Raw genomic sequence first — 20,119 nt, 5'->3', positions numbered from 1 at the left:
CGTCAAATGCTTCAGAGGGTCCAGGAGTTTGTGCCCATCCCGCCCCGGCTCCTGTGACAGTGGGAACGATGTTCTGGAAAGGATGCTCATAATAGAAGCAGATGGATACCTGATGTTTGATGCAACATGTGTTGGTTTGTGATCAATGGCAGAATGCGAAATTGAGATCGATCAACATTCGGCATCAAAAGGTAGGCCGATCAGAAGCGAGGACTTCTAAAAATAAGGATTCGAAGCACGCAAAAATGAGGGGAGGGAGCTCTATCTCGGATTCTCAGCATCAAAAAGCCGCACAAACCATCTACTAGCCACAAAGCAGAAGCACTGACCAAGTATTGTGCCGCTCTAGTTAGTATTTGTACTAGTGCCGTCGTTGGGGTACTATTCCCCACCACGCTAAAGCGGCAAGGCTAATGCACGAGAGTGGGCTTGGCATCACGGTTGGTTCCCGCTGCTCCCGCAGCGGTCGACAGCCAGATTGGACTTCACTGAACCAGGGAACAAACTGTTCCGGTGACCAGGGTAGCTTTTGTGTGGCTTCAGCACTAATCGACTAATTTGACCGTCCTCGTCCAATCGAGCATTGTCCTCCCACCATTTTCTACACACCATCGGCTTGTTTGTCATGGCCCTCTCATCCTTCCTGCGCCAGCACTTACTCTGGCCAGAAGAGCCCTCTGCCCCCTTCGAGATCGTCAACGGCCTAGGGCTGCCTCAAAGTCCGTCGCCGTTCCCCGGAAGAACTGTGGATGCACCGTGTTGCAGTGACACATTGTACAGAAGAAAGGGGTATTTTCCAGACCGTGGCACTTGGACAAAGTTGCTGGAGGATGAGCGATGTTGTGTTGTGAAAACTGCTCTCGAAATTACCAATAGGAGTGGCATTGACGGGCACTGTGTTCCCCGTCTGCAGACTTTGGGGACGCGAACGAGATGGGAAAAAATAAAATGATATTGATCGACTAAATGCGTCATTCCGTAAAAAAAAAGCTTCTTCGACCGGCAGCATGCGGGCAAGCGAGTCACTGCAAGTCAAACTCTTCGGAATGTTCTCCATCTTTTGCATTGTTCGGAACACCAAAGAAAGCTGGTTCCAAAAGTTGTTCCCATTGATCATTGGGTGGTCGACCGCATGACGGTGTCGATGCGTTGCTGGTGGTCATGGCTCTGGTAACCTTGTCTCGTGATTTCTTTCCTCAGAATTGGTATTTGTACCTCCCGAGTAAAAGTACAATTCCAACCAGAGCAGCGACACGAAAATCATAATGTTGCTACAAAATGCCACAGCATCTCTTGGAGCGTACCCGGTGACTCTTCGCCAGTGGGACCAGCCCACACCGGAAAAGGTCCAATGCCAATACCATTCTTCAAATGTCCACCTTTTGATTTCTTCGAACTGCAAAAATAAGGTAACTCGACCAGTCAGTGGCCGCCGTGGGCTGAGGGGAAAGGGAGACGGTTGGCAGTTGAGGGTCTTGACATGACCAGAAAACGATACCGTTTTGGATATCCACAACCTGGACTTGACCGGGGGGACCCAGATGATGGACAGGGGTCGTATGCAGCCATGGTCAAGATGGGCGCTAATTCACCTGCTCTTGGTACGTACTGGCCGGCCACTCGTCGAAACTGTCAAAGTCCATCCTAATCTTAGACTGGAAGCGCCAACCTTTTCCCCTCCCTCCAATCACCATCGCATTCCACCCACACTTTGATTCCTTCTTTGCTTGCTCCAGACTATCGACCGACCGAATCGACCGAGCATTGTTGAGCTTCCTCTCTCTCCAATGGACCCCCGTTCGACCAGCCTTTCTGGTTGCTTCAATCATTCAATTCCCCTCCTTCCGTCATGCCCTCCACCAATACCCGATGAGCGCCTCTAGACACAGACGCGATATTCATAGATACACCCTCTCCAACAGATGCCGTTTCTCTCTCTCATTCGTCCTCCATGCAGGCAATTGTTTCTCGACCACCTGATTCTCTCTCTGCTCGACCTACTCGGCAGCCTCATCTCCCCCTCCATCATCCAAATATAGCTCTCTCCACCTTTGTCGAAGATTTTCGAAGTTCTCTCATATACAAAACATCCTCGGACCAATGTCGCCGTGACTTTTCTTCCAGGCATACCGGTGCCCTCGCTGTTGTCCCTTCACCTCGTCGACAATCCCCCTCCCATAGACCTCTGCGAACACTGCTGGCCAGTCTTCGCGACCATTCCCTCCTAATAATCCAGAGCAGCGCGGTTCACGGCTGGCATCCTGTCCTTGCCGATATCAATATTTGCATCTTGTCGTTTTTTTTTTTTTTGTGTGTGTGCGTGTGTGTGTGTGGACGCCGAGTGAACCTTGCACAGTCAGATCGTTCTCAAGAACATCTTCAGCAATGACTTCCTCGAGCGAGAAGAAGGCTGCGCCTACAACCAAGGACTCCCCATCCACCAAATCCTCAAAGATGCATCGAAGGTCAAGATCAGGTAAGTCCCACTCACACCCACTTGGTTGAGACGGATATGCTGAATCTCATGCAAGGCTGCTTCACATGTCGACTGAGACGCAAAAAGTGTGACGAAGGCAAGCCGAAATGTAAAGCGTGTCGACACTTGGGCCTCGATTGCGAATATAAGCGGCCCCATTGGTGGAGCAACAATGAGACACGAAGAAAACAAAAGGAACATATCAAGATCATCATCAAAAGGACAAAGACAAATGAGAAGAGTTTGGGCCCACAAGGTCAATGTAATGATACCACCCTCCCCTTTCTCATTGACCGAGCCTTGTACTAACCTCACCGAGATGCACTGGCCCAAATGGCCAGAGCTTCATCTGAAGACTCCCAAGATGAATACGACAATACCTTTGACCAATCTTTTGCGACCACTCCCGGTATCTTCGACCCATACGCTCCCAACGTCTACATGCCCCACACCGATCCTTATGGCCAAGGCTTTCCGTGGGAAGTAGATGTCAAGACCGAACGCCATACCTATGTCAATGATGAACTCACTCGTCGAGACTCGACGATATCGACCTTCAGTACCTTCGTGCCTCCGCCTTCACACGCTATGCTTCCATCCTACACCGGGGACGACTGGGTCCAGCACGATTTTTACGAGAGCCGGCAAGATTCGTGGAGTGGAGAGGAAGGGATCGACTTTAACTTTTTCGACTTCCCTCATCTCGCTCCGAACTCTCAGCCCCAGTGTGCCATGGTTCAACTCGACGACTGTGATCGTCCTTTGTTCGACCACCTGCTCGACAATGTGCTGCCCCTTCTCTTCCCCGTCCTCGAGGCCAATCAACACGGATCGGTCCGAGCGGATGTGATACTGCCGGCCCTGGAAAACAACAAGGCATATCTTCACTCCTGTCTGCTTGCTGCCGCCACCCACTTGAAGGGGAACAGGTCATTCCCGAACGCCGCCGCCGAGGATGATGCTATGCGGCACAAGCTTGCTTTCGTGACCATTGTCGTTGACGCCCTCAATTCGGATACGCATCACAGCGAAATGCTCGACGCTCTACTAGGCATGATCTCGCTGCAAGGCTGCGTAGGCTCGGCGACGGACCTCGAAAAGGAATTGATTCCCTGGCACCAACACTTCCAAGCTGCCACCGACATCGTGCAGAAGCTTAACCTTCCGGGCGTTTTAGAAAATCTGGTCCAAACCGGAGGCTCCCCACCTTTCAACATGACTCTGACCGCCTGGATTGACATTCTCGGCTCGACCATGCTCGGAAAAGCGCCGAGGTTTTCCAACACCTACCGGAACATGTTCTTCACCGGCGCGACCACGGGACTGGAAAAATTGATGGGGTGCAACGACTTCGTCATGTATCTCTTGTCGGAAGTCGCCTGTCTCGATTCACTCAAGCTGGAGGGAAAACTCGATGATATTGGCATGTGCAGCCACATCACCTCTCTCGCCCAAACTCTGGATCAAATCGAGCCCACGGAGCCTCTGCAAACTCCCTACTCGAAATCGGGCGCTCTTCGACCGAAGCAGCTGTCCAAGAATATTACGGCTTTCTTCCGGAAGGCCGCACGCGTCTACCTTTGCTCGCTGGTCCCTGAGTACAACCGTCACCAGACGGCCACCGTCAACCTGATCGCCCAGGCCGCAGACCTGCTTCAGTACGTTCCCGCGGGGCCGACGGGCTTCGACCGCTGTCTAGTGTGGCCTATGCTCGTCTGTGGGGCGAACTCCATTCCCGCGTCTCCCTTCCGCCGTGTTCTCTCGGAACGATGCGACATGCTTGGTGATGCGGCCGACCACGGATCTTTTGGCCGGATGGTGCGCCTGTTGCACGAAGTATGGAGAAGAAACGATGACATGGTGATCTCGGCCGGTGTCTGTGAAGCCACGCCCGTGACGACCGGAAGTCCAGGAGACTCGATCTCGACACCGATTGCCTCCGCCTCAGCTTCCACCACTGCCGCCGCCGGCGCCGGAAACTCAGCCTCTTCAACGACAGCACCAAGGAATCAGAACGTCCACTGGCGGGACGTGATGCAGCAAAACGGATGGGATTTTCTTCTGATATAGTGGACTCTTTCCATTCCACCGACCTCAAGTCCCTTGACGTGTAGACCGGTCTTGATGACCCGTCCTACCGGGATTTCGGTCTTTGACATGGATCGGGTTTCCCTATATCTGGATGACCACACTCATTTATCGACCGATTGCTCCTTTATCAAGGACAAACTTATTCTTTATTATTATTCTTCTTATTCCACTCCTTGACATTCACCATTCCCATCTATTGCTTAATCTTTTCTGGAAAAGGATTAATGGCTATCTGCATCCTGGTCTGGATTACGGAAAAGAAAGTCTTCTCCCTCGAATCAAACTGGCGTTTTGAAGAGAGTTCTGGGTTTCCAACCCCCCCAACAATACAGCTTATGGCATGAGCGAATGGCGCAGGACGCGACAATCTTTCTCTCACATCGGGATATACAGGGACAGTGAGGACCACCGGGGATTCACCACTCGATAAAAGGCAACCATTACAATCACCAGCGGATTAGGGTATTTGATATACAGGGGTAGTGCATATATGGACACTCTATTATTCATTTCGACATCGTTAGGGTTATCTACTTGACAGGAAAGAGGAGGACCTTCTATTTGATACCCATGCCGGGGTAAGTAACTCCGGATTTTGCCACGAATTTCCTTTCGTTTAGCCTTTGCATTTTGTTTTTGGCATATAGGGTCCGGGGTCTTGCAATGGAGGGGGCCGGGAAGGGAGGCTTGAACATGTTTCTGTTGTTTATGTTGGTCAAGCCTGTGTTGTGGGAGAATGAGAGGACATGAGAATATCTGAATGAGGAGATATCAGGGAAAGAGTGCACAGGATGATGAAGAGGAAGATGTCAGGGAACAGGGCTAATACACTTAACAAAAGCCACGGAAGGCAAAAGGCACCGCGCTTGAAATGGTTTTTGGTCGAGTTAATTCGCATTCCCGATCCTTGATTGACGAAGATGAGGCCACGACGAATAGCAATTACCACCCAACAACACGGCCGAGACCACATCAGTTGGGGAAAGATACGGAGTAGCACTGTTGGAGAGGTTCCTGGAGATTTGAAATGCCAAAGAAAAAGTTGAAATGCTCTGTTTTCTCCCTCCGTTCCTAAGACGGTAACGAGTTAGTGCCGTGCGAGATCCGGGGTAAGCTCATAGATAGTCCTGATTCTCAGGCTACTTGTCGGAAAGCTGCTTGCTGTTGTTGCGGGCAGCTTGTGGTGGTTGCAGTCGTAGAATGTGACGGGAGATGCAGTCTATGCCTCCTTTACCTCCAAATGTGCCGTCTAGATGAACAGCTTTCCCTCTTCATCTCTCCCACACGATCTTGAGGGGCTCGCGGCGAACGCCACTTCAGGGCCGACAGCAAAGTTCTTTCGTCTAAACACCGCCCCTAATAAAACCCAATTTTGGAGGCATTGCGAAGGTCGTCCGTTTGAAAGTCAATATGGATGTAGACTTGGGACTTGTTCTCGCCTGTTTGTCCCTACTAGATTATCTGGGAGAGAAAACCTAGAGCCTCGCTTTGGTTGACTTTTCCTCACTCGTGAGTGCGTTCTCCATGTTCCAGAGTATTTCCCGCTCATCAGCCGTGTCCTGATGAATGTAGGAGGATATGATTAAAATCGTAAAAGGATCAAAGAGGTTCTTCTCCTTTATTTTTAGCAATCTACGTAGAGCCTCGTCCGTTAGACTCTTGTGCTTCCCTGCTCTGAATGCTTCTCTTGGAAGGAAACTGTGTCGTTGAATTCATTTCCCGCCGTCTTCCCCTGGTCGTGATGTTCGTAGGGCGGGCGTTTCTTTCTATGCCCTCTTTTTGGGAGTAGGACAAAACGCTGCTCCTTTAGCCGTGCTTCCCTCCTCTCCTCTGGATTACGGTGGCGGTGATGATCCTGTTCCTCGGGGGAAGAATGCGCTCTGTTTTCTGCTCAGCTTCCCAAGAGTGAAATTGTTTCCTCTTGATACAGACCGACCTGATTGATTGATTGAATCTTACGCCTATGGCGGCTGCTCGGCCTATTGGGAACTTGTTGTAAGAGTCACCGCACGGAAATTTGGATCCAGCTTAGCGAGCCTGCCGTTTCGGGCATAGTCGCAGCCCGGTTGAACCAATTCCGCTTCCACTGTTAGAGTTTTCGATACAGCTTTGGTTTCAGATCTCTTCATCAAACACCTCTCAAACCGTTCGCTACCCGGATCGCCCGTCACGATAGCTACAAGTTATAATGAGCCCAGAATTGTCGGATCTGGTGACATTGGTATTTCAACAGTGCCGATGTTCACAGTTTCCTGGGCGTCATTGGCGCGACCGTCCATGGTTCACCATTTAAATCAACACAAACACGTGTTTCGAAGTCGATGCTCTTTGAGCAAGTGTTGTATTAATACAAACTATCCCGTCTTCTATCGCACCTCTCTCTCGTAGCCCGGCTGCTCTTTTCTTTTCATCACACTCTCTGAACCTCACTGACGAATTCATTCCTTATCCCGTGGCTGGCCACTGCAACCAAAACTTAACACACAGTCCACTTACACCAACACCCATGTCAATATCACACTTCTCTCCTATCACTTCCTTCCTCTTCTTCCTCTCCGTCTTCGCCACAGTCACAACCGCCATCTACTCTCCGGTCAACCTACTTAACCCCCGCCAACAACAAGTCAGTCAGTCCACTTGTGACGAATACTCCCGAATCGCCAACTTCTCCATTGTCGGCGCCAACTCTACCTACCGATCCGCGTACCTTCAAGCTTCGCCCCAAGGCACTGACCCAGCCCGTGAGCCCCTCGACGACGCGATTGCCCAGCTACCCAGTTTTCAATTTGATACCGAGATTAATGATGAGTGTGGGAATTTGACGGAGGTGGCCATTGAGGGCGCCGCGGCAAACTTTACACAGGGGACGGTATTGCAGTTCAGCGTCAACTCTGCGGTGCAGATAGGAGCAAGTGCAATGGGAATGGCAATGATTATGGCGGTAGTTGTCGTCACGGTCATTGATGTCATATAGTGAGAAGAACGTAATGCATAGTTGCACCTGCGTTCGACTCCCTAGAAATTGTAGAGACAGAAGACCAATCTATATGAGGCGTTTGAGGAACAATGCACACTAAACAGAAGTATTGGATGACATTGGCTTCGAGAAGAATTCCTCCAAAAGCGGCGGCACCGACCGCCAGATTCGGCGGGAAATTTCCCTGCAACCCGCGTTGGGTCGTAAAGGTTGTTGCCTAGACCTTGGGCCCCCCTCTCTGATCAGGCTTCTAAATTAATTTGATCCTTTCATCCCCCATCTTACTCTTTTGCGGTGCTATCTACGTACTGGTCATGGAAAATGTATTCGAATTTCCATTCAAAGTTTGTGTGCGTACTGGCCGCCGCGCTGGTGACCATCGCATTTGTCTTCATCAGGCGATTCTTTATCCGCCGTCAGTTCGCGCGCCGCCATGGTTGCCAACCAGTGGCGAGATCCTACAATAAGGATCCTTTCTTGGGGCTCGACACCATACCTACGATCATCCGCGTTCTCCGGCAGCATAAGGTTCTTGAAGCGAGTTGCGAGCGCTTTCGTATCTACGGAAACACGTTTGCAGTAAAGGAGCTTCTACATCGTTTAATTTTAACCGTGGAGCCGCAGAATATCAAAACAATTCTATCAACTAATTTCCAGGATTATGGCATTGGCCATCGCCTTAAAGCGTTCAACCCTCTGTTGGGGCAAGGCATCTTCGACACCGATGGCGACCACTGGGCCTCGTCGCGCGCCCTCTTGCGGCCCAATTTTACCCGTGACCAGATAGCAGACCTGACGTCGTTTGAGAACTTAGTTCAGGACCTCTTTTCACTACTTCCGCATGATGGAGCAACAGTAGTGGACTTGCAGGATCTCTTTTTTCGCTACACTATTGATTCCGCGACCGAGTTCCTGTTCGGACAGTCGGTCGGTAGTCTGAAGAAGACCCAGTCGGAGCTCAGTTTTGCGCAGGCATTTAATTATGCCCAGGATGCCATCATAATGCGGGCCACTCTGGGCCCATTGAACATATTTTACCGCGACCGGAAGGCCGACAAATGCAATCGCATCTGTCGGGAGTTCGCCCAGCAGTTCGTCGAGGAGGCACTCTACGCCGTTGAGTCCGGAAAGGAAGCCAAAGAGAAAGAACAACCTGAGACGAAGCGCCAGAAGTATATCTTTTCACACGAATTGGCGTGGCGAATCTCCGACAAGCATCGCATTCTGGATGAGCTGATGAATATTCTGTTAGCTGGCCGTGATACTACTGCTAGTCTACTCAGCAATCTGTTCTTCATGTTGGCCAAGCATCCGGCAATTTGGGACAAGTTGCGTAAAGAAGTAGCTGGTCTACAGGGTAGGCTACCAACTTATGAGGAGCTTCGAAGCCTCAAATATGTCCAGTGCTGTATAAATGAATGTGAGGATAGCGTTCTCCTATCTTGTCCCCCTTGGACCGTCAGCTCCCGCTAACTTCATTAGCGTTACGTTTGCATCCAGTTGTCCCACGGAACCAACGCGAGGCAGTACGAGATACTGTTCTGCCACTTGGAGGAGGCATGGACGGCCTCTCACCAGTCTTTGTGCCTAAGGGCACCCGAGTCTGCTATAATATATATGCAATGCATCGACGGAGAGACTTCTACGGGCCGGACGCAGAAGAATTCCGTCCAGAGCGCTGGGAGAGTGGACGACTGCAGCCACGCTGGGAATATCTACCTTTCAATGGCGGCCCACGCATCTGTCTCGGCCAGCGATATGCGTTGACCGAAGTTGCTTATGTTGTCGTCCGCATGGCCCAAGAGTTTCAACTCTTGGAGAGTCGAGACCCAGGACCGTGGGAGGAGTCGTTGGCCTTGACTCTCTGCTCCCGGAATGGAACGAAAGTGTGTCTCACTCCGGCTTGAATGCCCGAGATCGATAGACAGATGGAGCGATTGTGATAGGAATGGTATGGCTGCATAAGTGTGTACGTATGTGATCAGTGGATGGTGGCTATCTATCTGCAGAGTTCCTTTCTATACATTCTCGATGAGCTATAGCCGGGACAGTGTAGCCACAGGCACTCATTTCGCAATCGCTTTTGAGAGATGACGATTTCTTCGTCTTTTCTAAAGGGTCACTGTTCCTGGTCCCACCCATGAAGCAACGGGGTGCTTCTCGACCGGAACAGGCTCCCATTTAGCATTTTGCATTTTCCAGCAAAGACGCCCGCTTCACCCATCCCACTTCTCTCTACGAAAGCGATAATAGGGGTATCTATCTATATCAAACAAGGGAGTTATCACACACAGGCTCCACCACTGAAGCACTAGTAGAAGATTTCTATCAAACTTCTTATGCAATTTAGATTGAAGGAGTGCTCTAGCTCTCCTAACGAGCGCAGGATAGAGCCCATCTATATGTTTATCTACACAGCTTACGTCAACGCTATTGCCTATCGATGGTGATACAGCCTAGTGAGCGAGTGTCGCAGAACGAGTTGGTCCGTTGCGAACGATAGGTCACCAATTGTTCAACAATAGATAAATCATAATCCAAATCAAATCAAATCATGATGCTGGATTTATTTGGGATAATTTGGATATCTGGATAAGAATTCTGTCCAATCAGCGCTCGCCAGCATTACGCAATATTTACCCAATCAAGCGAAAAACGCATAATTATATCACAGTCCCTCTATTTAGTCCCCAATTCACAGATCCAGTCTTCTAGACCTGTGAAATAAAAATTATGGTTCGCGCGCGATCCTCCATCTGCTATATTGGCGATAAAGGATTTAGGGCGGAAATACCAAAAGAAAGGCCCCCTCCTATAGTCCATCTCTGACGAACTTATTTTTAATTTTGGAATCGCCTGGTTAGAGCTTGGCGTTGTGTGGCGACGCTAAGAGCGACCTGCTGGCCAATCATATAAGCATATTGCTTGGCTTTGTCACGCCCCGTCATCGGATCCAATTCGCGGACTATGTGGCCGGGGGCCCTGCTCGATAGATGTCGATATCCTCGATATCGACATGATCCACGGATCGGATCCAGTCTGTGGACCACCCCAGGCAAACTCTACTGATCACACTCGAGATGGTTCGTAACGGAGCGTTAACAAACGAGCTTCGATGTCGACATGGTCCATGGATTAGATCCGATGGGTCGTGGTATTTCATCGGATCCATTCAGTGGACCACCTCAGACAAGCCCTTCTGATCAAACTCGAGTATGAAGCGCTAACGGACGAGCCTCAATATCGACATGATCCATGAATCCGACCCCATGATATACCACAACCATCGGATCCAATCCGTGGACCATGTGGCCAGGTAGAGCCAGGGACGGTGTATGGCGCTGGCCTCGATATCTAGATGGTCCTTGGATCGGATCCCATGATATCCCGTCGAACAGTATATGGCAACATGTTCAGCTGTGCCAATCATTCCCTGTATATAAATATGTGAGGCAGGACCTCAGTTTGATAGAAATCAGAGCATTTAACAACAATCCTAACACTCCGCGTTAAATTAATTTCAGCCGAACACAATGAGCGTCACACTCCACCTTCGCCCTTTTCGTACCCGATGTCAACGCCTTCATGGTGATGCGCCCGCGACGCGGACGCAACTCGCTGACAAAATTTCCCGGATTGATCCAGACTTCTCTCTCGAGAGGACCCCGAACGAATCAAGTCTCGATGATATGGCGAGGCACAACGTCAGATTTGTGGTAGGAGGAAAACTGTGTCTGACGTCATTTCCTGTATTCCATACATATGGGAACAACTTTCCATACGAGGCATGCCAGATAAATCCATAGTCCATAGAGACTTATATGATTATGGAATATGGATAGAAAGCCTGCTCGCACAAGAGACGAATTGAGGCCGCCTTTTCCCTTTGCCCCAACCTTCTTGATGTTATCGGAGAAATGGGTTCGTCCACCTCTCTAATCGCGTGCCTAAGCTTCGAAGGCGAGATCCGTTACTGTCGAATCGATATAGGAACGCTGGGATTAGTGGATTGGGGGATGGAACACCTTACGAATGCGAAACTTACTGCTGAGGGGATTATCAGTGCACTCTTGTCCCGGGACCGTAGGCATTCGAAGAGATTCAGTGTTTCAGAGTTCATGGATCCTCGCTGGTCAGTTACTGTCAGTTTGGCCTTGGAGAAGAGTCGCTCTGTCTCGGTAGACATAGGTGCAATGGATAGAATATCGATAGCCATTAAAGAGAAGTGAGGAAATCGCTTTCGCTGTGCTGGTTCAAGCCACTATTTCAAAGGATCCGATATCATCATCGCAGGTTCACCGCAGTATACCTCGTACTCGTCATCATCCATATTGAAGATTGTTGCCCTTTGCTCTTTCATCCAATCTTGATATCCATTTGGCTGTCTCGTAGCTGGTGCTGGAACTGAATCTTGACGAAGAATAAAGCAGGAGGGGATTGGTTGTACGTCACCTTCCATAGCTGCTCTACACGAGCTTTAGCTCTGACAATCCATTCCTGCTTATCATCCCAAATCTTCTCCATATACGTCCATTTAAGAGAAGGATTCGGGACTGTTGCTGCCGAATAGACTAGAGAATCTTCCGTTAGCCCAGGCAGTCTCCTTCGCAGCCTCGATATGATGCAGGAGGTAATCCATAGTAGGCAGAACGTCGGAGATCGAATTTCGCGTGCCTTCGTTGACCATTGTCGCATCGTGAAATGGTTCAAGAAATTTGTAAATCTCGGTTAAAGTCACCCAGTCAGCCGGGGTCAGAGTGTCCTCTTGTAGAGCCGGTTCTTGCGCACAAAAGACGGTCACTGCTTGCCTGACTTTGAACCTTAGGGCTCACTCGACCATGTTGTACCACGAATTCCAGCGAGTATCATTATCACGCCGTAGCCTGAGCCCGTCGGTGAGAGTAGTAAACATTTGAAGTCGCTGCGGGTTCCAAGCAATATAGACCACGATGTTATGAAGTTTGCCTATTGCCCCTCGCTTTCTCCATTGCTCGATTTCTTCTTCAGATGGCCCACGGTACGTACCTGTCGTCGGGGGGTGCTTGCCAATCAGAAATTCCATAACCGCTAGACTGATTATATGACCGGTGTAGCGCAGGACGACTTGATTCGTATTGGCCCTGGCCACACCAAACTATTCGACAGAAAGGCCACAAAAACCAGACGTCTTCGGAAACCCATCAGACATCCAGGGATCAAACGCCTCGGCAAGCAGCCAATGAATCACATCATCTATGTTTTAAGTGAGACGCATTGTCATTAGCTCAATGTTTAGGTCCCAAATGGAGCGAAGCGAGAGCAGACGAAACTATTTTCGGCGCACCGCCCTTTCATCTTTTCAATTAGACACCTTTTCGTACCCCCTCTGCGAAAGGTCGACGATACGGATTCTTAACGAGAGTAGATACGATATACGAGGCTTCGTAACCACCTATACGTCGGACCCAGCCTAGGCTACCATTATCATTTTTCTAGGGAAGAAGACATCTAACCCGTAAGGCCGGTGAGTTAAACCCTAGAACCTCTCTCCCCCCAAATTCCCTCCTCAGTGTTCTTCCTCAGGAAGAAACCATCTCCGACCATGCCATCATTCACCACCCTCCTCTCACTTATCTTCATCCCCTTCCTCGCCTGGCTCACAATCCGTGCCTCTCGACTTTTCACCAACTACCTCTCGGCCCGCAAGCTAGGTATTCCCATCATCGTAGTCCCCTGCTCCTGGCAAGATGCCTGGTGGATCATCATCTGGGGCAGCTTCCGCTGGCTGCGTCACGTCCCTATACTCGGCTACTGGGTCGACTACAGCCATCACTCCTGGGCTCAAGATCTACGGTATCGCCCGCACCAGAAACTCGGGGACGCCTTCGTGATCGTCTCCCCCGTCAAAAACGAGATCATGGTCAACGATCCGGCGGCCGGCGTCGAATTGCAATCTCATTATAAGACCTGGATCAAACCTCGACCACTCTACGACCTGTTCGAGACGTTTGGCAAGAGCGTCATCAGCGTCAACGGCGAGGACTGGCAGCGCCACCGCAAGATCATCAACCCGGCCTTCCGCGAGCAGAACAACAGGCTTGTCTGGGATGAGTCGTTGAGGCAAGCGAGACAAATGCTCGACGGCGTGCGCCGTCGGCCCGGTCATTCGGGCACACTCCTCGACCTGCGCAACGACTGTGTCTTGATTGCCATGCACGTCCTGTCAGCAGCCGGGTTCGGGCACGCGCACAACTTTGATGGCGGTCTACGCGAAGTCCCGCAAGGCCACACCAAGAGTCTGGCCGAAGCACTAATGTTTTTACTGCAGAATATTTTGTTTACAGTGCTGTTTTCAAAATGGACGCTGCTCGGCATGATGATGCCGGCCAAGTACCGCGAGATCAACGCCACGGTCAAAGAATTCCGCCGTTACATGAAGGAGATTGTCGCATATAATCGCGCGACCACGCAGGGTGGGGGCGGTGGAAATACCACAAGTGCCGATATTGTTAGTGCGCTGGTCGAGGCAGACGAGGCCGCGAAGCGAGAGGAAAAGACAAACATTGCCGCCAATAACAGTTTTGGTTTGGGGACCGCGAAACCTATGTATCTCAGCGACGACGAGCTGTTTGGCAATCTGTACGTGTTCAATTTGGCTGGATTTGAAACTACGGCGAATGCCTTGATATACACGATTCCATTTCTCGCAGCCAATCGAGATGTGCAGGAGTGGGTGGGCGAAGAGGTCGACGTTGTCATGAAGGGTAAAGACAAACTGGATTATGAAGAAGGCTTCCCCTTGCTAGTTCGATGTTTGGCGCTGATGGTATGTTCCCGGACCCCAACCCACATATAAAATCCAGGTTCAAAGCTGAGAGCGTCTGCAACAGTACGAAACTCTGCGTCTCTGGGGTCCTGTCCCCGACGCCGCACGTTGGTGCGCCGGCGAATCCCAATCCCTGCGCGTCAATGACCACGAGATGGTCGTGCCTGCCGATACATATGTGTCCACCAACTTCTACGGCATCCATAGCGATCCGCGCTGGTGGGGTGCGGACTCGCTGGAATGGCGACCGAGACGCTGGATCCGAGTCGACGAGAAGACGGGCAAGGAATTAATCGCGCCGCCACCGCCCGGAGCCGCGTTTATGGCGTGGAGCATTGGACCGAGAATCTGCCCGGGTCGGAAGTTCAGCCAGGTCGAGTTTGTCGCAGTCATTTCGTCGCTGTTGAGGTGGTATAGGCTGAGGCCGTTGGTGATTCGGAGCAAAAAGATGAAGACGGAGGAACAGGCGAGACGGGCGTTGTTGCAAGTCATTGACGATTCGATGAATGTTGTTACGCCGAAGATGAGGAGGCCGGAGGATGCCGGGGTGGTGTTTATTGAACGGTGAACGGATCGGATCGTTGGACATGGATGGTGTATGATGTACCCGTGTTGAAGATGAAGCTGATATATGCCACGAAACAACCCAACTCATGCTCTTCTCCCAATGGCGATATATAAGACATGACCGTCCCACACTCTTCCATCTTTCAAATTCTCCCTCCACAACTTGGGGCCACGCCTTCCTTGCTTTAGAGTCTCTTCATCCTCCACCAGACTCTTCAACATTCCATCCACTTTCTCCTTAAACGCCGCCATCATTTCATGGTCTTTCCACCATTTGTCGGCAACGCAACTACATGTCTGAAACGACATTGGCACAAGAAGTACAGTGTCACTTTAAAATCTCTCCAGCGAATAGATATTCGTATATTCGTTACCTAGTAGCCAGCGTAGACATAGGATTTTCCTACGACATGGGCTAGGTCGACGTGTTGGAGATTGCAGCGTGTGGCTAAGGTCCAGGAGATGAATACCTTGGTATTGGAGAAAGGCATCCTTGGTTTGGCATTGACGATGATTGAGTGGGCGGGAGGGAGATGCTGTGGTATAGTATGATGAAGGAGATGGAGAAACTCTATACCTTGTGCTCTAATTGAAGCTGCTCCTAATCTGGATTTAGTGACAGGCTCCCATAGGTAGTCCACCATCTCCTCAAGGCATAATTCAGGATTTTTGTCGAGATGGGTAAGGAGGGCATCGCGCATCTTGGAGGTTATGGATGAGGGCCGTCCACCACGACGTCCAGGTGCCGTAGTGCTGTCGAAATCACGAAGGTTTCGTTTCGGCGCCCTTGCTGCATTGAACGGCATCAGCAATCTCTTGATTTGCGAAGCATCTATCCTCGATCATGCACCGAATGCGTGAGTACTTCGACGCTGGAAGTTTTGGCGCCATCTGTGGTTGGCCTACAGCGCGCAGGGGGCGTTTGTTGTTCTTCTTAAACAGAGAGGTTGCGAGCTCAGCGGATCATCTCGTCCAGTTCCCTGCGGTCACACCCACACCCACCAACGAGTATCAATATGCGTTTTGGACAGTACAACATTGTTCTTTCGAGTATCGTTGTTCAGGCAGGAATGTCGGCAAAAGTTGCAGTGATATCGGGATCGACCAAGCATGGCTTTTAACCTCAGTCATTCTGCCAGCCCGCAATCAAAATCAGCCATGTACCCGCTGTTTCCTCTCTTCCGTCGTCCTACGTCGAACGACATCAATCTATGTCACATGTGCTGACAAGACTCTCAAGCTGGTCGAGCTCTTCTGGAATCGTGGAAATGGCTGGTTCGATTTTCTTCGCGAATTAGTACGCACGAATCTGCCCATTCCACCATCCCTGAACTCTCAGTCTGGCGAGGTCTCCCAACTGAGTAGATCCATCTGCCATTATGTCCTTTTGGTCAAGGTTCTCAAGGATCTTATCAATGTGACAGCCAGCGGCGCTTAAATGAAGTATATGCGTGATGGCGGAGAAGGAGGATCGACAGGAAAGATCCGATGGCGTAAAATACTCGAGCGTGTTGAGTCGATTCGGTATGTACGCGGCTGATTGCTTTGGGCCTCGAAATAGACTTCGAAATTGCCAAAGAGTTTGATCTGTACCACTTCTTCAATCACGTCTAGATAATCACGTGACACGGCGATATCTGTCAAGTGCGTCTAGCACTCCAAGCCACACTTCAGCCTGATCGAGCATTCTTCAACATGCGCCCTTCACGTCCCTCGAGACAGTTCTGCCCATACAGATATGAGTGTTCGCAAAAAGCCTTTAACAAGCTACGTTCATTATCCTCCGAGAATCGTCATTCCACCTGGAGAACCTCCACCGCGAACTCATCCTGAATGCAATCGCGAGAAAACTTCCTTACACCGCCTCCCTCAGGCAGCCTACATTGCACTACACTCAGCGTGACAAGCAATCAAGCATTCTGTAGTAATGCTTGGTGTTATGTTTAGGTGCTCTTGACATGTCAAGATCAATAATACCACGATGCGCCTGGTGAAAATTGGCAGTCGTGGTGAGCTTAACCTGACAAAAGACCTCAATGAAGATATTCCGAGCTACGCGATCCTTTCGCATACTTGGGGAGTGGATGATGAAGAGGTGACTTTCAACGATCTAAAAGAGGGATCTTGGAAGAGTAAGCCAGGCTATACGAAGATTCGTTTCTGTGCGGAACAAGCTCGAAAAGATGATCTCCGACATTTCTGGGTGGACACATGCACCATCGACAAAGCAAACCATACCGAACTCTCCGAAGCAATCGCCTCGATGTTTCGCTGGTACCGTGACGCAGGGAAGTGCTACGTGTACCTATCAGACGTTACTGCTCGCAAACGCGACAATACCGGGGCTGAGCGGGCGTGGGAATCCGCCTTTCGGAAAAGCAGATGGTTCACACGGGGCTGGACGCTTCAAGAACTCCTTGCTCCGAAATCAGTGGAGTTCTTTTCGCGAGAAGGAGAGCGGTTGGGTGATAAAAACACGCTTGAGCGGCAGATCTACGAAGTAACGCAAATTCCGATTGCAGCTCTCCGTGGGGCCCCTTTATCTGATTTCAGCGTTGACGAGCGGATGCGTTGGGCAGCAAAACGCAACACCAGAAAAATAGAAGATAAGGCGTATTGTCTACTGGGGATTTTTGATGTGTCCATGCCTCTTGTATATGGTGAGGGAGACAAAAGTTTTGTTCGGCTCAAAGACGAAATCGGTAAATCTTATCGGAGCCAGCTCGACGGGAGACAAATTTTGATCACCTCAAACTCTTGCAGCATCGATAAGCATGGCACTGAATCCACCCCCATTGCTGAGGAGATCTGGCCACATGACCGCCGAAGGATATTGCTTGACTCTCTAAGCTTTGATCAGATGGATTCGCGGCGGTCTACGATTGGAAGTGCCTATTCTACGACGTGCAAGTGGCTATTGGAACACCCTGCGTACGTGGATTGGATTAACCCCGAGAAACTTCACCAGCATCGTGGATTTTTATGGATCAATGGAAAACCTGGAGCGGGGAAATCGACGTTGGTAAAGTTCACTCATGCATATGCTGACAAGGAAAGACTTGAGCTTGAGATCCTCGCCTCCTTCTTTTTCAATGCTAGAGGAGACGAGCTCGAAAGGTCAACAATCGGCATGTATCGAGCTTTACTATTTCAGCTATTGAAGAAAGCGGCGGATTTGCAGCAGATTTTTGACGATTTCCATCCTCCGTCTGAGTATCAAAGCCAATGTCCTGAGTGGACGATCGAATTGCTGCGTGAGCTTTTGTCCGCCGCTATAGCAAGACTCGGACAGCGACGATTGAAGTGCTTCGTCGACGCACTCGACGAGTGTGACGAGCAGCAAGTTCGAGAAATGGTTGCTTTCTTTGAAGAACTCGGACAGAACGCTCTCGAGAACGGAAGCCAGCTCTACGTATGCTTCGCTAGTCGCCATTATCCCACCATCGACATTCGGAGTGGCCGGCAATTGACATTAGAAGACGAACAGGGTCATGTTGAGGACTTGGCGAAGTATGTACAAAACCATCTCCACGCTGGAAGAGGAAAATACATTGAGGAAGTCAAAACGCAGATACGGGAGAAGGCAAATGGTGTTTTTATGTGGGCAGTTCTGGTCGTCGACATTCTGAATAAAGAATTCCTCCGCGGCCGCATCTTTGCCGTAAAGAAAAGACTCCAGGAGATACCCGCAAAGCTCAGCGACCTCTTCAAAGACATTTTGAGGAGAGATAATGCCAATATGGACGATTTGTTGCTCTGTCTCCAATGGATACTGTTTGCAAGACGGCCCCTTCGACGGGAAGAATTTTACTTCGCAATGGTTGCTGGTCTCGATCCTGAACCGGGGAATATGACCGAGTGGGATTCTGAGCGCGTCACCGTCGACGACATGAACCGTTTTGTGGTCAGTTCCTCCAAGGGGCTGGCTGAAATCACCAAATCAAAAACGCCAACGGTGCAATTCATCCACGAATCAGTGCGGGATTTTCTCATCAAGGATAACGGGCTATGCGAGCTATGGCCAGAGCTTGAAAATGATCTGTACAGTTTGAGCCATGATCGACTGAAGCGATGCTGTCAAAACTACTTAAATGTCGACATATCTGGTTGCATCTCGTCTGATGAGACACTTCCAAAAGCATCTTCTGGCTCCGCAAAAGATCTCAGACAAGTATTAACAACCAAATTTCCATTTCTTGAATTCGCAAGCCGACATGTTTTATATCATGCCGATGAAGCCGCGATGGGAATTCCACAGGAGGACTTCTTGCGAGACTTTGCTCTTGGCGCTTGGATCAATGTTACTAACCTGCTCGAGCGGTATGATATCCGTCGCCACACGCCAGATGCAAGCCTCTTATATATACTTGCGGAAAACAACTTCGCAAGGTTGATAAGGACAACGTGCCATCAAAGCTCGACGATGAGGGTCCGAAGGGAGCGATATCAATATCCTCTTTTCGCTGCGTTGGCAAACGGCCATCGCGACGCTGTTCGAGCACTCTTGCAACAAGATGGACATCCGCCAATAGGAGACGTTGCCGAGCACCTGGAATACGGGCGAACTTTTTCAGCTCGGAGAGATCACACACCATTTCTTTGGGCGCTCGAGAAGGGACACAAGGCCCTTGCTGAAATTCTTGCTATTTCCACAGATATCAATCTCAATCTAGGAGACAAAGGAGGTCGAAGTGCACTATTATTGGCAGCTGAAAAGGGCTACGAGGAAATAGTAAGTCTGCTACTAGCAACTGATAAGGGCGCCAACATCGAGGCCACAGACAATAACGGTAAGACAGCCTTACTAAGGGCAGCTATAAATGGGAGGGAAACAATTATGCAGCTGCTGTTGGACAAGGGTGCCAACATTGAGGCCATCGACAATAACGGCAAGACAGCACTACTATGGGCAGCTGAAGGAGGGAAGGAGACGATCGTGCAGATGCTGCTGGAAAAGGGCGCCAACCTCGAGGTTAAATGCTACCAAGGCGAGACAGCCTTACTACGGGCAGCTATAAGTGGGAGAGAGACAATTGTGCGGCTGCTGGTGGATAAGGGCGCCAACATCGAGGCCACCGACAACGACGGCAAGACAGCACTACTACGGGCAGCTATAAATTGGAGCGAGACAATTGTGCGGCTGTTGGTGGACAAGGGCGCCAACATCGAGGCCACCGACAACGACGGCAAGACAGCACTACTA

General features: G+C 50.3%; 6 protein-coding genes across 6 annotated transcripts in view; 5 read left to right on the top strand and 1 right to left on the bottom strand.

The window, feature by feature from the left end:
• Positions 1-2,385: 2,385 nt before the first annotated feature.
• Positions 2,386-4,546, top strand: Z518_04968 (uncharacterized protein; the record flags this gene model as incomplete). Its single annotated transcript, XM_013418674.1, has 3 exons — positions 2,386-2,476; positions 2,532-2,738; positions 2,796-4,546. 3 exons carry the CDS (start codon positions 2,386-2,388, stop codon positions 4,544-4,546), a joined length of 2,049 nt encoding a protein of 682 aa, XP_013274128.1.
• A 2,527-nt stretch (positions 4,547-7,073) lies between these two features.
• Positions 7,074-7,541, top strand: Z518_04967 (uncharacterized protein; the record flags this gene model as incomplete). Its single annotated transcript, XM_013418673.1, has 1 exon — positions 7,074-7,541. One exon carries the CDS (start codon positions 7,074-7,076, stop codon positions 7,539-7,541), a length of 468 nt encoding a protein of 155 aa, XP_013274127.1.
• A 324-nt stretch (positions 7,542-7,865) lies between these two features.
• On the top strand, positions 7,866-9,451 carry Z518_04966 (uncharacterized protein; the record flags this gene model as incomplete). Its single annotated transcript, XM_013418672.1, has 2 exons — positions 7,866-8,964; positions 9,027-9,451. The coding sequence occupies 2 exons, from the start codon at positions 7,866-7,868 to the stop codon at positions 9,449-9,451; spliced, it is 1,524 nt and encodes a 507-aa protein (XP_013274126.1).
• Positions 9,452-11,491: 2,040 nt separating this feature from the next.
• Z518_04965 (uncharacterized protein) lies at positions 11,492-11,760 on the bottom strand (the record flags this gene model as incomplete). The annotated part of the gene is made up of 2 exons (XM_013418671.1): positions 11,492-11,539; positions 11,590-11,760. 2 exons carry the CDS (start codon positions 11,758-11,760, stop codon positions 11,492-11,494), a joined length of 219 nt encoding a protein of 72 aa, XP_013274125.1.
• A 1,365-nt stretch (positions 11,761-13,125) lies between these two features.
• Positions 13,126-14,917, top strand: Z518_04964 (uncharacterized protein; the record flags this gene model as incomplete). The annotated part of the gene is made up of 2 exons (XM_013418670.1): positions 13,126-14,349; positions 14,414-14,917. The coding sequence occupies 2 exons, from the start codon at positions 13,126-13,128 to the stop codon at positions 14,915-14,917; spliced, it is 1,728 nt and encodes a 575-aa protein (XP_013274124.1).
• Positions 14,918-16,897: 1,980 nt separating this feature from the next.
• The window catches only part of Z518_04963 (uncharacterized protein), a gene marked incomplete at both ends in the record, with an annotated part of 3,644 nt that continues 422 nt past the window's right edge, over positions 16,898-20,119 (top strand). Inside the window, one exon of the mRNA XM_013418669.1 lies at positions 16,898-20,058. Within this exon, the coding sequence (XP_013274123.1) occupies positions 16,898-20,058 (3,161 nt within the window). The remainder of the gene's footprint in view (positions 20,059-20,119) is intronic.

Source organism: Rhinocladiella mackenziei (genome assembly GCF_000835555.1).
Source record: "Rhinocladiella mackenziei CBS 650.93 unplaced genomic scaffold supercont1.3, whole genome shotgun sequence".
Lineage (NCBI taxonomy): Eukaryota > Fungi > Ascomycota > Eurotiomycetes > Chaetothyriales > Herpotrichiellaceae > Rhinocladiella > Rhinocladiella mackenziei.
This window is presented reverse-complemented; position numbering and strand designations above follow the sequence as displayed.